Consider the following 14123-nt stretch of genomic DNA (forward strand, 5'->3'; position numbering starts at 1 on the left):
AACTTGGAGAACCTTCTGTAAATGAAGCCTGGCATGTACCAAAGATATCTGATTTTGCTGATTTACTAGGGAACCATTGCCAGGAGTGGTCTGAATGTTGGATTAGGACTCCGGAAGAGCAGAGTTCAAATTCATGCTCAGGCTTGGGAAACCCCAAGAGGATCTTGGACAAGTCACATTATCTCAGCCTTATAGGAAGCCATGGCAAACTGTCTCTGAATACAAAAGGATCTTGTAGCGCCTTTGAAACTAACTGAAAGAAAGAAGCTGGTAGAAAAGCATTTGTCAACTTCAGTCTACTTCCAGTAGATTCTATGAAAGCTCATGGTACCAATTTCTTTCTTTTAGTTAGTCTCAAAAATGTTACAAGATCCCTTTGCATACTGATTTTCCAGACCCTTTGAACATCTCTAAAGTGTCCCTCCAGACTCCTTGAACTACTGTACATCTTTTCTGCTCCCCCCCCCCAAAAAAGGGTGAATTGTCCCACCTTGTATTTTCCAGGAGCTGCAATAGGCTGCAGTCTGCCCTGCACTGTTTAATATTTGAAAAATCATTTTTAAAAAAAATCATAAGTGGACCTCAAGCTACTTCTAATGGTTTTGTTTGTTTTAATTTTGTTTGGCATTTCTGGTGGTCAGTCTGGTCCCTAGGGTCCCAAGTGCAGAAGAGTGGTCCCTAGACCCACATACCCTCCACCATTTCCCAGATCAAAACATGGACACATGGCCAAAAAGGGGGGGGGGGCATGTCAACAGGGCAAAAATTATTAATGAGAAAGGAAAGACAAGCTAGTAGAGGCATCAACCGTTTGTTTTTTGCTTGTGGGAAGTGCACAGGATTCTATCCTCTCCTCTCTTCTCCACCTCCCCACACCCCTGGGTTAGTTGAGTGCAAACTATTTTTGAACCTTGAACTCAGTTTGCAATAACAGAAGTAAACTGAGGAGAAAGTGGGAGAGAGTGAGAGAAACAGGCATTTTAAAAGCTGCTGAAAAAGTGGGATGACAGAAGGTTAATTGGGATTGTTTCTACGAAATAGGGACATTTGGAGGCAATCTAGGCTGCTGCCACACTGCAGAATTAATGCAGTTTGATACAGCTTAAACTGTCATGGCTCCATCCTATGGAATCCTGGGATTTGTGATTTGTTGTAGCACCAGAGCTCTTTGACAGAGAAGGCCAAATATCTCACAGAGCTATAAGCCCCAGAATTCCATAGCATTGAGCCATAGCAGTTAAAGCGGTGTTGAACTGCATTAATTCTGCAGTGCAGATGCAGCCTGTGTGTGCAGATTCCTCACAACATCCACAAAGTTGCAGTCAGGGACCTGTGACTTTGACAGAGTTGCTACTTCTTTAAAAGATGTACAGTGAACCCTTGTTGGGTTTGGTTCCAAGATCCTCCATGGATAACAAAATCTGTGGATGCTCACGTCCCATTAAATATAATGACATAGCAAAATGGTGTCCCTTATAAAAAATGGAAAATCAGGGTTTGATATTTGAAATTTATACTTTTTTTTAACATTTTCAAACTGTGGATGCTTAAATCCGTGTATAAGAAGGGCCAACTGTATTTCCCATGTTTCTTTCTTTCTCTTCTCAGAGTGACTTTTAAAGCAGAGGAAAAATAATTATAACTCCATATATTTTAATGAGTTGCAAGACAGAAGCAGTTGTAAAACCAATTAAAACAGGAGAGCAATCCAATCAGAACAGAGATTTAAAAGGCCAGATTAAAATGATTAAAAAAGAAAACCTGGGTAAACAAAAAGGATTGGGTGAATGGAGGTTGTTCCAAGGACATTTACATGGCTAAGCCAAGAATGTTATCACATCTCTGTTTGCACAATCCCATAATGTGAATGTTGATGACAATGGCGGGTTGCAATTTTCATTGCCTATTAAACCTCTGTGTGGAAACAGATGGGTAATTGTGAAATCAAATGCTTTCGCAGCCGGCATCTGTAGTTTTTTGTAGGTTTTTCGGGCTATGTGGCCATGTTCTGGAAGAGTTTATTCCTGATGTTTCACCAGCATCTGTGGTTGGCATCAAGATACATCCAGATGCCAGCCACAGATGCTGGCATAACGTCAGGAATAAACTCTTCCAGAACATGGCCACAAAGCCCAAAAAACCCACAAAAAACTATAGATGGGTAATTGTTTCTTGACACAGTCTAACTGCAGACCATCTCAGATCCTGACTGGTCCTCATTGGCTTTATTGATCTCTTTGTTTATGGTTGTCATAGCAGCTTGTCCTGTGTCTTCCCCTGGGAGAAGCATTATAGGTCTTTGCAATGGAAGGAGTGAGCATGGTTCAGAGTGTGGTCTGGAAAAGGCTTCAAAATACAGGAAACCATTTAATCAGACTCCTGGTTCATTCAGCCCAGTATTGTTTACAATGTTTGGGAAGGGCTCTCTGGGGTTTCAGGTAGGATTCTTTCCCAACCGTATCTGGTGGCACCAGAGGCTGAACATGCAGGACCTTCTGCAAGCAGAGTGTGGACCCTATCAAAGATACCTCTTCTCCTGAATGACTATGGAGTTAGTACCATTGCCAACAGGGTGTCATGGTCTGAATGTTGGGTTAGGACTTCTGAATACCAGAGTTTGAATCCCAACTCAGGCATGGAGGCTTCTTGTGCAAGTAATATTTCCTCAGACTTAAAGGAAACTATGGCAAACCTCCAATGCGTCTGCAGCCTCATTCCCACTACTTTTTAAATCGGATCGCAAATCGGTTTGAACCAGTTCAAATGACCCTGGTTTCCATTTAATCAGAAGCACTGAAGCGATTTCAAGATGGGGGCCATGCTCCAGACCTATTTAACCTGTGTCTTTTTGACACTGATATTTTCCGCTTCTTTTTCAATAAATCGATTCCATGCAAGTGTGAACCACAAACGGATTGGAATCGATTCAATTTCCCCTTCGGCCGGCTGGAACCAAATCATTTAGAATCTATTCATTCATGAATGGGAACCACAAGTGAGTTATTTTGATGCCAGAAAATAGCAGAAAATGTGATTGGGGCAAGTGTAGTGTAAACCATGATCTGATGTTAAATCGATCCATCGATTCGGATCGCACACCAATTTATCTATAAATGGGAATGAGGCCTACACTGCAGAACTAATGCAGTTCAACACTGTTTTAACTGCCATGACTCAATGCTATGGAATTTGGGGGATTGTAGTTTTGTGAGATCTTTATCCTTACCTGTCAGAGAGCTCTGGTTTTACACCGTTTAACCTTTGTTTAATAGTTAAATTGTTTCTTATGCTTTTAGACTGTTTGAATACGTTTTTAAAGATTTAATTTTTTAATTGTGTAACCTGACGTTATGGTAAGACTCTCAGAAATCAGGGCAAGATATAAGAAGTAAACAAATAATAAATAATAATGGGGTTGCAAAATTGCCTGGGGTTAAACCCTCAACAGAGGTGGCTACGGAAATGATTGAGAACATTGGAGACTTGTTCAAAACAAGCCAGGATTTTTATTTGCCAAGGGTTCAAAATAATGCCAAAAGATTAGCCTGGAATCCACTGCCTGGAGGCTTTTTCTCAAGCGCTGTGGGACTGGAAAGGAATATTATGACAACAAATGTGAAAACAAGGCTGAAAGAATACAGATTGCAAGCAGGATCTTGCTGGGTCAGTTCTGACCTTTCCTCTGCTATTCTGCCCATTTACCTTCATTAGGGCCATCGGCAGGAGTGCACCTGTGAGAGAGGGGTAAAATATGGGCATTGAGCCTCACCAGGGAATAATTCTGCCCCACCAATGAAATTTTTCTCCACTCCTCAAATTTCTAGCATTGCAGTAAGTTAAACTTCAGCTGAGCACTTGGAAAGACAATAAAAAGAGGCAAGTGAAGTGACCAAAGAAATGCTAACACAGCAAACAAGAGAGTTTTCAGTGCAAACAATTTTCCTGTGTCCCACTCTTTGCAATGCTAGAAATTTGGGGACTGAAGGATAATTTTATTAGGATGCAGAATTCTTCCTTGGGAAAGCAGTGCCATAACTATCCTCCCAGCAGAGCTTGTTGGCTTTCCAAACCTGAGAGCATCCCACTCCCTAGAAAGGAGAATACTTTCCAAATAACATTGCAAGCCTGTTTTGGAGCAGGTACCCTGTTTTCAGGAAAAAGCTTAACATGCACATTAATAATAATAGATAAATTTTATTTCTATCCCGCTTTTCCGCGATGATCAAAGCAGCATAGAGATTAAAATTTCAACATAAAAATACATACATATCAATAAAAAATATCCCATTAAAAGCTATTACACAGCCAGCTTAGTTGAATTGATCCAAAAACACTGCGAAAATCGTTACACAATAGGGGGAGAGGGCATAATATCACATCTCATGGGGGAAAGCTTGGTGAAAGAAAAAGGTCTTGAGGTTCTTTCTGAAAAGGTCCAGGGAGGTGGTGGAACGGAGCTCGTCGGGAAGGTTGTTCCACATTTTTGGGGTCAAGATGGAAAAGGCCCTTTGAGAGGTCGCCGCATATTGCGCAATTGGGACCCTCAGCAAATTCTTCCCGGCTGACCTGAGTGTGCGGGGCGGATTATATGGGGAGAGGCGGTCCTCCAAGTACCCTGGGCCCAAGCCATTTAGGGCTTTATAGGTAATTCACACAACGAGCAGCAAGCTTACACTATAACAGTCTAGGAACAAAGGGAACAACAAGTGATATCTGTAATTACTTCAACACATCTATTTTACAAACTATCTGTATCTAAATCCACATTGATGAAGTATCAAAAGACATTAATAAACAACAGTGTCCATCTGAAGAATAAGGTGATAAAAGTCCATATAAACACAGTCTCTAGCGTTGGCAGTGAATGACACTCTACTGCTGCAACACCCCAATATTGTCCACAATCTAGGGAACAAACATTAATGGTATTTGGAGCAAAATAAGCCTAAAGTTGGAACTTGTAATTTTTTACTGGTAGCAAGGTCCTTCGTCGGTTGTATACAGATGGCTACCTCCGGAGTACTCTGCGGCCGTTTTGACTCACCACAAGTCTTCATCAGCATAAAAGAGTTTTATCGCCGGATTAATAATGTACATAATGTGTTCCATTTTTCTAAATATACAAGGTGACAATAATTAATACATTAAATACCATCAATGACATAATACACAATTAATTATAATTGTAAAACAGAATTTCAAAAATTAAACCATTGTAGCTTACCAATGACATTCACAACTTGGCTTAACAGATAAGAAGAATGCTGGTAAAAGTTTACAGGACTAGTATGTTATAATATACTCTAGCCCAGCAATGGGCTGCGGTGATAGCAAAATGAATACAGTTCTCTTAAAGGTATATCCTCTAACAATATATACTATCCTAAATATCCCACCAAGTAAGCCCGAACCACAGCTGAATGTACTGTATCTAATGTTGTACATACAAACACTGTAACATATATGATAATAGCAAAATAAACAACTTTAACTAACTCTTTATAGATACATTGCAAGCAAAATATAGCTGTATGCTGTCAACTTGGCCTCCTTCCCATAATCATACCTTACTGTAATATATGCAATACTGTCAAATATCTAAATTTAAACAGTTTCATAAAAAGGAACTCAAATCTAACCTGTCATTTAAACCCTTGGGTATATTTGTTGCCAACTTATGAATCCAAAATGATTCTCTTTGGCCGGTTACAAACCGGCAGTTGGGACGTCCTCTGGACGTCCCATTTTAAAAAAGGGGCGTCTCTTATAGACGCCCCTGAGTCTAGTACGGACTGTGTCCGTACAAGATGGCGGCGCCCCTTCCACATGGGTGCCGCCATCTTTACGTACTGGACGCATAGCGTCCAGACGTGTCGCGGTGCCTATGACGTCGCGAATGCGCCAGCGGTGCCTCGCGACGTCATGGAGGCGCCGCAAAAAGAAGCTCCAAAATGGAGCTTCTTTTTTGCTCCGCGCGGGAGCCGCGGGTTTGGCTGCTGCGGCTCCCGCGTGGAGCAAACAGCGCCGGCGGGGGACCGCCGCAAAGCGGCAGTTTGTATCCCGCCTTTGTAAGAGTTTAATGTGTTTGTTACCACTATAAAAAGTACCAAACTTGACTTTTTCAATTACAAAGAATTTTAAGGATTCTGGAGAGTGATGTAATTGTGACCAATGTGTGACCAATGAAGTATCAACACTTTTATTCCGGATGGTACTTTTATGTTCGGATATTCTAGTTCTTAGTGGTCTCGAAGTTTGTCCTACATATATCTTCTGACAAGGGCATAAAATCACATAAATGACATTTAGAGAGTTTCAATTAGTGAATGATTTTAATTCATAACATTCCTTTGATATGGGATGGACAAAGGATTTTATGTTAAGGGATTGTTTGCAACAACTACAATGGCCACAACTGTGATGTCCTCTAACATGAATTGGCTCTTGAGCATGTTCATAAAAATCTGTATGCACTAGAGAGTCCTTGAGATTTCTAGTTTTCCGAAAGGCTATAATGGGTGCCTGTAAACAGCCTGGAATATTCTAAACCATATGCCAATGTTTATGTATAATATTTTTAATATGACAAGCAGTGTGAGTAAAGGTGAAGGATCCTATAATCCTGTTATCTGTTGTTCTATTTGAAGGAAGAAATAATGCGGAGCGATCTTTAAGAGAAGCTTTGTTTCTAGCATGTTGTACTACATGAGGGGGAAAAGCTCTATCCTGAAAATCTAATTGATACTGGTCAGCTGCCATTTCATAATGTGTGTTGATAGAAGAATTTCTTTTCAATCTTAGAAATTGAGAATATGGTAAGTTTTTTTTCAAATGGTGAGGGTGACAGCTAGAAAAATGTAGCATGGAATTACGGTCCGTTGCCTTGTGGAAATTACGGACTCCAATCTTAAGATTATGAATGTAAACTTCTACATCTAAAAAAGAAATATGCTGGGTGTTGGATTGACACGAAAATTTAATGTGCTGGCTCACAGAATTAATCCAGGTAAAAAAATCTCCAACTCTCGATCTATCAGAAAATACCACAAAAATATCATCTATATATCTAAGATAATTACCAACACCTTGTATTGGGCCCGGAAGCGAACAGGCAGCCAATGGAGATCTTTCAGGATAGGTGTTATATGGTCTGCCCTGGAACATCCAGTGACCAATCTCGCAGCCATGTTCTGCACTAATTGAAGCTTCCGGGTTTGGTACAAGGGTTGCCCCATGTAGAGCACATTACAGAAATCCAATCGAGAGGTTACCAGAGCGTGTACTACAGTTTCAAGGTCCCCCCGGTCCAGGCAGGGCCGCAGCTGGCGTATCAGCCGAAGCTGATAACAAGCACTTCTGACCGTTGCATCCACCTGAGATGTCAGTTGGAGCAATGAGTCCAGAAGCACTCCCAAGCTGCGAACTGAGTCCTTCAGGGGGAGCGTGACCCCATTCAGGACAGGTGGACAAATTGCACTAGTCTAAGCATGCAACTAAATGGAACAACAAGGAGGCACATGATCCAAATGTATGTGGGTCTGGCTTTTTTAAAGAGGAAATACACTACAGAAGTTCTTATTTCAAATCATGGCATTGTAGAGGTGGAAAGTATCCTAAGAGTCACATATTCCAGCTCCTTCCTGTATCGAAGTCAGCTACCATGCTGGGGAGGATTTAACTCTCCAACCTTTGTATATTCTGAATTCCCCCTCATCTCCAGTTGTGTATCTGCCAATTGTTCCAGTTTGGCAAAGGCAGTACTGATGAATCCTCTGCCATCCCCATCAATTCATTACTTTCTTCCACCTTCTGTTTTTCCCCCCCAACAGGCTTTTGAACAACAATCAAATAAAGCACATTGTACGAGGGTCATTTCAAGAGCTTGAGAACCTGAAATACCTGTGGGTAACTTTCTCTCTTTAAGATTCAGTATATTATAATTCACAAAATGTTTGTAACAGAAAATATTGCTGGAATACAATGTCAAATCACACATGATTGTTTTTGAAATGTGTGTGTGTGTATTGTGATTGTTGTTGTTGTTGTCAACTGCCATCAAGTTGACTTTGACGTATAGCAATCCTATGAATGAGAGACCTCCAAGTCACCCTATCATCAACAACCTTGCTCAGGTATTGCAGACTCAGGACTGTGGCTTCTTTAATTGAGTCTATCCATCTGGAAAGTAGCTCCATCCATCCATCCATCCATCCATCCATCTTCTATCTATCAATCTACCTATTTACCTATCCGTATGTCATCTACACATCCACCCATCCACATATACACACCTTTTTCAAGGTAGAATTCTCACCCTGAGATTCTTCCCCTTCACCCTGAAGACCAAGGAAGAGGGCAAAAGCTCTGAAGCTCAGGGACAGGCCCTGGCATCTGGAAAGCTTATGTATAAGTGTGACTTTTTTAAATCTGAAAAACAGCTATCAGAAAAAGGGTTAACAATGCCCACAATCATAAACATTCGCCCACATGCAACATCTCAGCCAATTGCTGGTAAGTATTGCCCTGGGTGCCCTTCCCTAGTTCTGCTTCTGTTGCAGTAGCAATAGCCAGGGCTGGGTTATTAATGGTTCAATTTGTGCAATTGCTCCAGAGATCTCACTGTCTAGGGCCCTGATCCTGAAAGAAAAAAGTGTGTTGTTGAGATCTTCTCTTTCCACAGCCATTTCTGAATCTCCTGCTATTTGTGTTACCTCCTGTGCTTTGTGTTTTACTTGAGTAATTGGATAAAAAGGCATGGGATTAGTCTCCCTGGAGTTGCAGAGCTGAAAATGGGTTCCCGCATGGAAGATGTTTATGCTGCTGCCCACTGTACTTTGAATGTATATAGGTATTTATATAATCTCCATACCATAGCTCCTAGAATAGCTCATGTATCTGCAGAGAAGGGGCCCTAGTTTTGGAATTATTCCAGAGCCCCAACCATTTTAATCTAGCCTTGGCAACTGCACAAAAGGCTTTGGGACCTAGTCTTTCAAATATGTTGACCAGCCTACAATTCCCAGAATCCCAAGTCAGCATGTCTGGAAGGCAATAGGCTGGGGAAGGCTGCCCAACAGCAATGTTATGTCAGTGTCACGTGTTCATCAGAGATGCATCACAACACCACCACACTCCTTCTGTGATAGCCTATCTGAGGCTATAAAGAGCTAAAATAAAGAGAACAAGGAGGTGGAGGCAGCAGAATGTTCATCAGATGTGATCCTAGAAGTGTGACTCATTTGCATTTCTTCCACCCTTGCATAACCTCTCAATGTGCTTTGCACTTCTTGGTTTTGTTTTCATAGTCATTTCTGGAACAGATGAGTCAATTAATGGCCATCTGTCAGTCCTTATTTGCAAGGAATGCATAGAAAAAACTAGAGTAAGAAAGAGAATGTATGAACACTCAGCCCCAGGTGAAACCATATCATGTAGTAACAATAGCAGTAGATTTCTCATTGAGGCCTGTGCTGTAGACATACTTGGTTAAAGCTTGGTTAAAGCTGGGAATTCTGGCATTAGTAAAATAAGGAAGATTTTAAAACACACCACACACACACACACACACACACACTCCTGGAGAAATGTAGCCACTGGAGAGGTGGGTGGCTTTCTTGTGATAGTTACCTTTAGTTTACAATAAGTTTCCCCTAAGTCCTCACCCTGTCAGGCATCATTTTTAAAAAAGTAATCTTCTCCTTTCTCTCTCTTTGCAAAGCTACCTTTACAAGAATGAAATACAAAGCATCCAGCAACATGCCTTCAAGGGGCTCCATTCCCTGGAACAGCTGTAAGTTGGCCGAGGTTTGTGTTGGGAACAGCACAGAGAGACGGACGGAATTTAGCCTCTGGACTGTAGCCAGTCCCTGCTGAGACATCAACTGCAAACTGAAATCCTTTGAGAATCAGGATTGCGGTTGGCATACACTAGTGGGATGTGCAATCTTGCCTCAGCATGGAGTGCAGCAAGAGTGGGCAGTGAGGGGGGACAGGGTCTGAGGACCCCACTCAGCCTCAAGGGGCCACACTCCACCATTTCCCCCAAAGTGGAAATGATGTTCTGGCCATTTCTGGGTTCTGTTTTTCAGTGTTTCTGGTGTTGTTTTTTTGGGGGGGGGGGGTTGGGGGGATGGATCAGGGAATGACTAAACAGAGAATTGTGACTCCTGTGATGGAGAAAGAAAGCCATCGAGGTGACACAAACGCTAACCATAAAGGGCCTGAAATCCATGCTCCTAGACAAAATAAAGAGTTCCTTTCTGGTCTCGGGGAATCTAGGAAAGTATGCACCTCTTCACAGATGATCTCACGCAGTACTGTAGCCAAGATCTAATCTCTTCCTAGCGTACATAATCAGTGGCTTTGCTGATGATGTATGGGGGGAAGAATGGCCCCAACTATCTCAGCGGCATGCTGTGTTTTTGGAAATAAACTCCAGAGGCCAAGGGATAAGCCACACAAGGTGTGATTTGTATTAAAACAATGCAGAACATAGTATCTAAATATGCCTGTTTTTGAAGAGTCACACTGCTGGCTATAGCTATATCACAGCAGTAGCTCTAATGCAGGAGTAGGAATCACACAGCTCTCCAAATGCTGTTGCACTGCAACCACAGGCATGGCTATGCCAGGGTTGCAAAGTGAGGGCATTACTCCCTTCCCCATAAGAATTTTGCCCCCAGGGAAATTTTCCTCCAGTCCTGAAATTGTCCAGCATTGCAAGAACATAAAATTTCATTTGAGCATTTAGAAATACAGTTTAAGCATCCAAAGACAAGGGGCAGCCTGGTAACCAAAGGAATGCAAAGAAAGCAAATAGAGGAGTTTTAGATGTGAACAATTTTCACTTCTCACTCTGCAATGCTATAAACAAAGGAAAATTTCATTGGGGAGATGGAGTGCTGCCACACTGTAGAATTGATACACTTTGACACCAGTTTAACTGCCATGGCTACAGCCTGTGGAATCCTGAAATTTGAAGTTTGTTGTGGCACTAGAGCTCTCTGACAGAGAAAGCTAAATAGCTCACAAAACTACAGATCCCAGAATCCAACAGCATTGAGCCATGGCAGTTAAAGTGGTGGCAAAGTGCATTAATTCTGCAGTGTAGATGCAGCCAAAGTCTTATTTGGAGGGGCAATGATTCCATTTTGCTACCCATAGCAACAAACCCAACTGCATCTCCCAGCAGCCACAATGGTGAAGAATGCAGAGTTGCAGTCCAACAAGATCAGAAGAGCCATTAGTTTGCCACCTCTGCCTTAACAAATCTGGTGCCAGAAGAAATAAAGCAGGGCTTGGAAACATTACCATAACCACCAATGTTTCACAAATGAAGAGTGGGGCATATGTAGCCAAGCAACATCAGTGTGGTCAATATGGAAAATGTTATTAATGGGGAAGAACCCACAAGATAAGAAAGTTTGCTTTTTCCTGATCTTACTGGGAAGGGCAAGATTCTGCCCCCCTCTCCCCCTGCTGAGTTAATTGAGCAGAAAGTACTTATACTTTGAACTTATACTTTGCAGTTTGCAGAAACTGAAGTAAGCTGAGGACAAAGAGAGGAGAAAAACTGAGACATTTGAGAAGCAGCAGAGGGAAAAGGGGACTACAGAAGATGAATCTGGACTGTCTCTGCCAAGTCAGGACAATTGGAAGGGGGCGCATTACTATTTTGGACAACAGTTCCCAGACTCCCCTTCACCTCATGGCCATAATGGCTAGGAATTTCTGGGAGCTCTGGTTATAAATAAATAAATGTTTCCATGCTCTGAAATAAAAGGCCCATCAGTTTTCAGTCTTTGAAACAGGTTTAAATTCTTAGCTGATTGATGGATAGTGTCAGATGTATTTGGGTTCCGGTCTGTTATGATGGGTTTGCACATGAACGCACCAGCCTCTCTTTCCAGCCTACCCCTTCCCTCCACTTTCCCACAAAAGTGGAGAGCATTTGATACAGCTCACGTTTTATGCCTTAAAGACAGCACTTCTTGAATGTTCACTGCACTTGGTCACGTTGAATTTGCCATGCTTCATCATATATCCAGATAACAACTTGCTGTCTCTGGACAACATGTGTAAACCAAAGGAGGGATTTTGATGGCCAGATTTTTCCCAGGCTGGAGCTATGAATTTCTAGGCAAAACCCACCTGTTGCCCCTGATTTCAGCTGGTCCCGTTTGTGCGGCTGTACTTGCCTATCTTTACAGTTGGTGATGTTAGCCACCAGCTCCATATGCTTTCATGAATTCATTCCTCGTTCTCTGTTGCACTGCACTATGAGTTCTGTACTCTTAGCAGGCATCATTCACTCAGAGATGCAATCAAATCTGTAGAGAAATTGGGAAAGAAATTGTTGCTACTTTGTCCCATCCTGGCTAAAGAAATTGTGATGCAATTGAAATTAGAGCTGGTGTTCTTGGTCATTGGATGGTGGTGATGAAAAGGAGCAGTTGGGGGAGGGGATAGAAGAAATAAAACAGGTTATAAGCATCCAAATCTGATGTGAAGAAGAGGCATGAGAGTCTTAGAAAGTGTTATTAAAAGTTTTGTTGCAAGGATTTTACAGGACACCCCATGGATACCAAAATCCATGGATGTTCAAGTCCAATTAAATACAATGGATAGTAAAATGGTGTCCCTTATATAAAATGGTAAAATCAAGATTTGCTTTGGGGGATTTATATATTTTTTGAATATTTTCAAGCCATGGATGCTTGTAGCCATGGATAAAAAAAGGTCTGTGGATACAGAGGGCCAACTGTAATTCAATCAATGTAGCTTTCCCCCAGCAATGAGATGTGCTATTGGGGAAAAGTTTTCCTGTTTCTGTCTGTCTTGCAGCTGACAAAATGAGTTCTTCACATACTATCCATTGCTAAGGACGTTATCACATGAGGCTACGAAAGCAGAATTACAGCAAGATAGTAGCGTTTGTGGCTGTACCTTATCACAGAACAACATGTCTGTCCTGCAGCTGCTTCATCTTCCATCCTTTTCTGGAATGCTCCTTTTCACTGATTTATAAAACTCATTAACGCCTCCAAATCACACCTCTTTTCTACCATTGATCCATGTGTGATAAGTTCCTCCTGCTGCAGTTCCGATATGCAGGCAGTCACATGATGCAAGTGGATGTGATTATGCTCCTCTCCCACTTGTTATTCCAAAACAGCCAGTTTTTATTTTATTTGTTTTCCAGTTTCTTTTCTCTTTTTTTAAACTCAATCAATATCTGTGACTGTGCAATTGAAAATACACCTGTTTTAGACACACACAAAAAGCGGATTTTAGAAACAGGTTTAATGTCTTGCTTTTGATACACAAAGGTGCTCCAGCATACATCTGAGAGATTAATGAGTGCCATTTTGTATGTATTGTTTGTGTGTTGTTCTCTCTTCCAGTTACCTGCATTTTAACAACCTTGAAACCTTGGAACCAGACACTTTTAGTGACCTGCCCAAGCTGGAAAGACTGTAAGTCCTGGCATGATGGTTGTCAAGGGATTTCTATCTTTGCTCTGAATATCTTGTACTAAATCCCAGCAGCTAGCAATGAAAGATAGATAGATAGATAGATAGATAGATAGATAGATAGATAGATTTTGAATATATTTACAAACAACAATGAACCATTCCTCCCCTCAAAATTAGTTAAATCAGGACACAACTATCACAGCCTTACAAATCTTAGCATATTTTCATCAAGTCCAGACACTGCTGTCCTTTCCCATTGTAAAATATTGTGTCAAAAAGCAATATTCCAAAACTCCAGTTGATTAATAGGTGGTCCATGTACTGAAGTCAGAACCATACTGTAGAGGAGAAATGATGAGAACGTTCTACAAAACCATCTTCCTTTATCAAGGTGCTGCAGGATGATGTTTCCAGCCTCCTCCTGAAACTATATCCAATGCAATAATCACTCCTTGTTGCACAAGAGATTGCTGGTAGGAGGGGAATGGAAACACTATCCTGCTGCACTCTGATCGCTAGAAGAATAGACTTCCGTCGCTCAGTGCAGCTGATGACTGTTAAAGAAGGTTTGGGGAATTGGATCAGGAGACTGTGTGTGTGTGTGTGTGTGTGTGTGTGTGTGTTGTGTGCCTTCAAGTCATTTCCAAC

General features: G+C 41.6%; 1 protein-coding gene across 1 annotated transcript in view; it reads left to right on the plus strand.

The window, feature by feature from the left end:
- Positions 1-14123, plus strand: part of LOC121929369 (peroxidasin homolog) — an 80638-nt gene that overhangs the window by 32413 nt on the left and 34102 nt on the right. Inside the window, exons 4-6 of the mRNA XM_042464889.1 lie at positions 7830-7901; positions 9719-9790; positions 13404-13475. Coding sequence (XP_042320823.1) covers positions 7830-7901; positions 9719-9790; positions 13404-13475 — 216 coding nt within the window. The remainder of the gene's footprint in view (positions 1-7829; positions 7902-9718; positions 9791-13403; positions 13476-14123) is intronic.

This window comes from Sceloporus undulatus, chromosome 4 (genome assembly GCF_019175285.1).
Source record: "Sceloporus undulatus isolate JIND9_A2432 ecotype Alabama chromosome 4, SceUnd_v1.1, whole genome shotgun sequence".
In the NCBI taxonomy this organism is placed as follows: Eukaryota; Metazoa; Chordata; class Lepidosauria; order Squamata; family Phrynosomatidae; genus Sceloporus; species Sceloporus undulatus.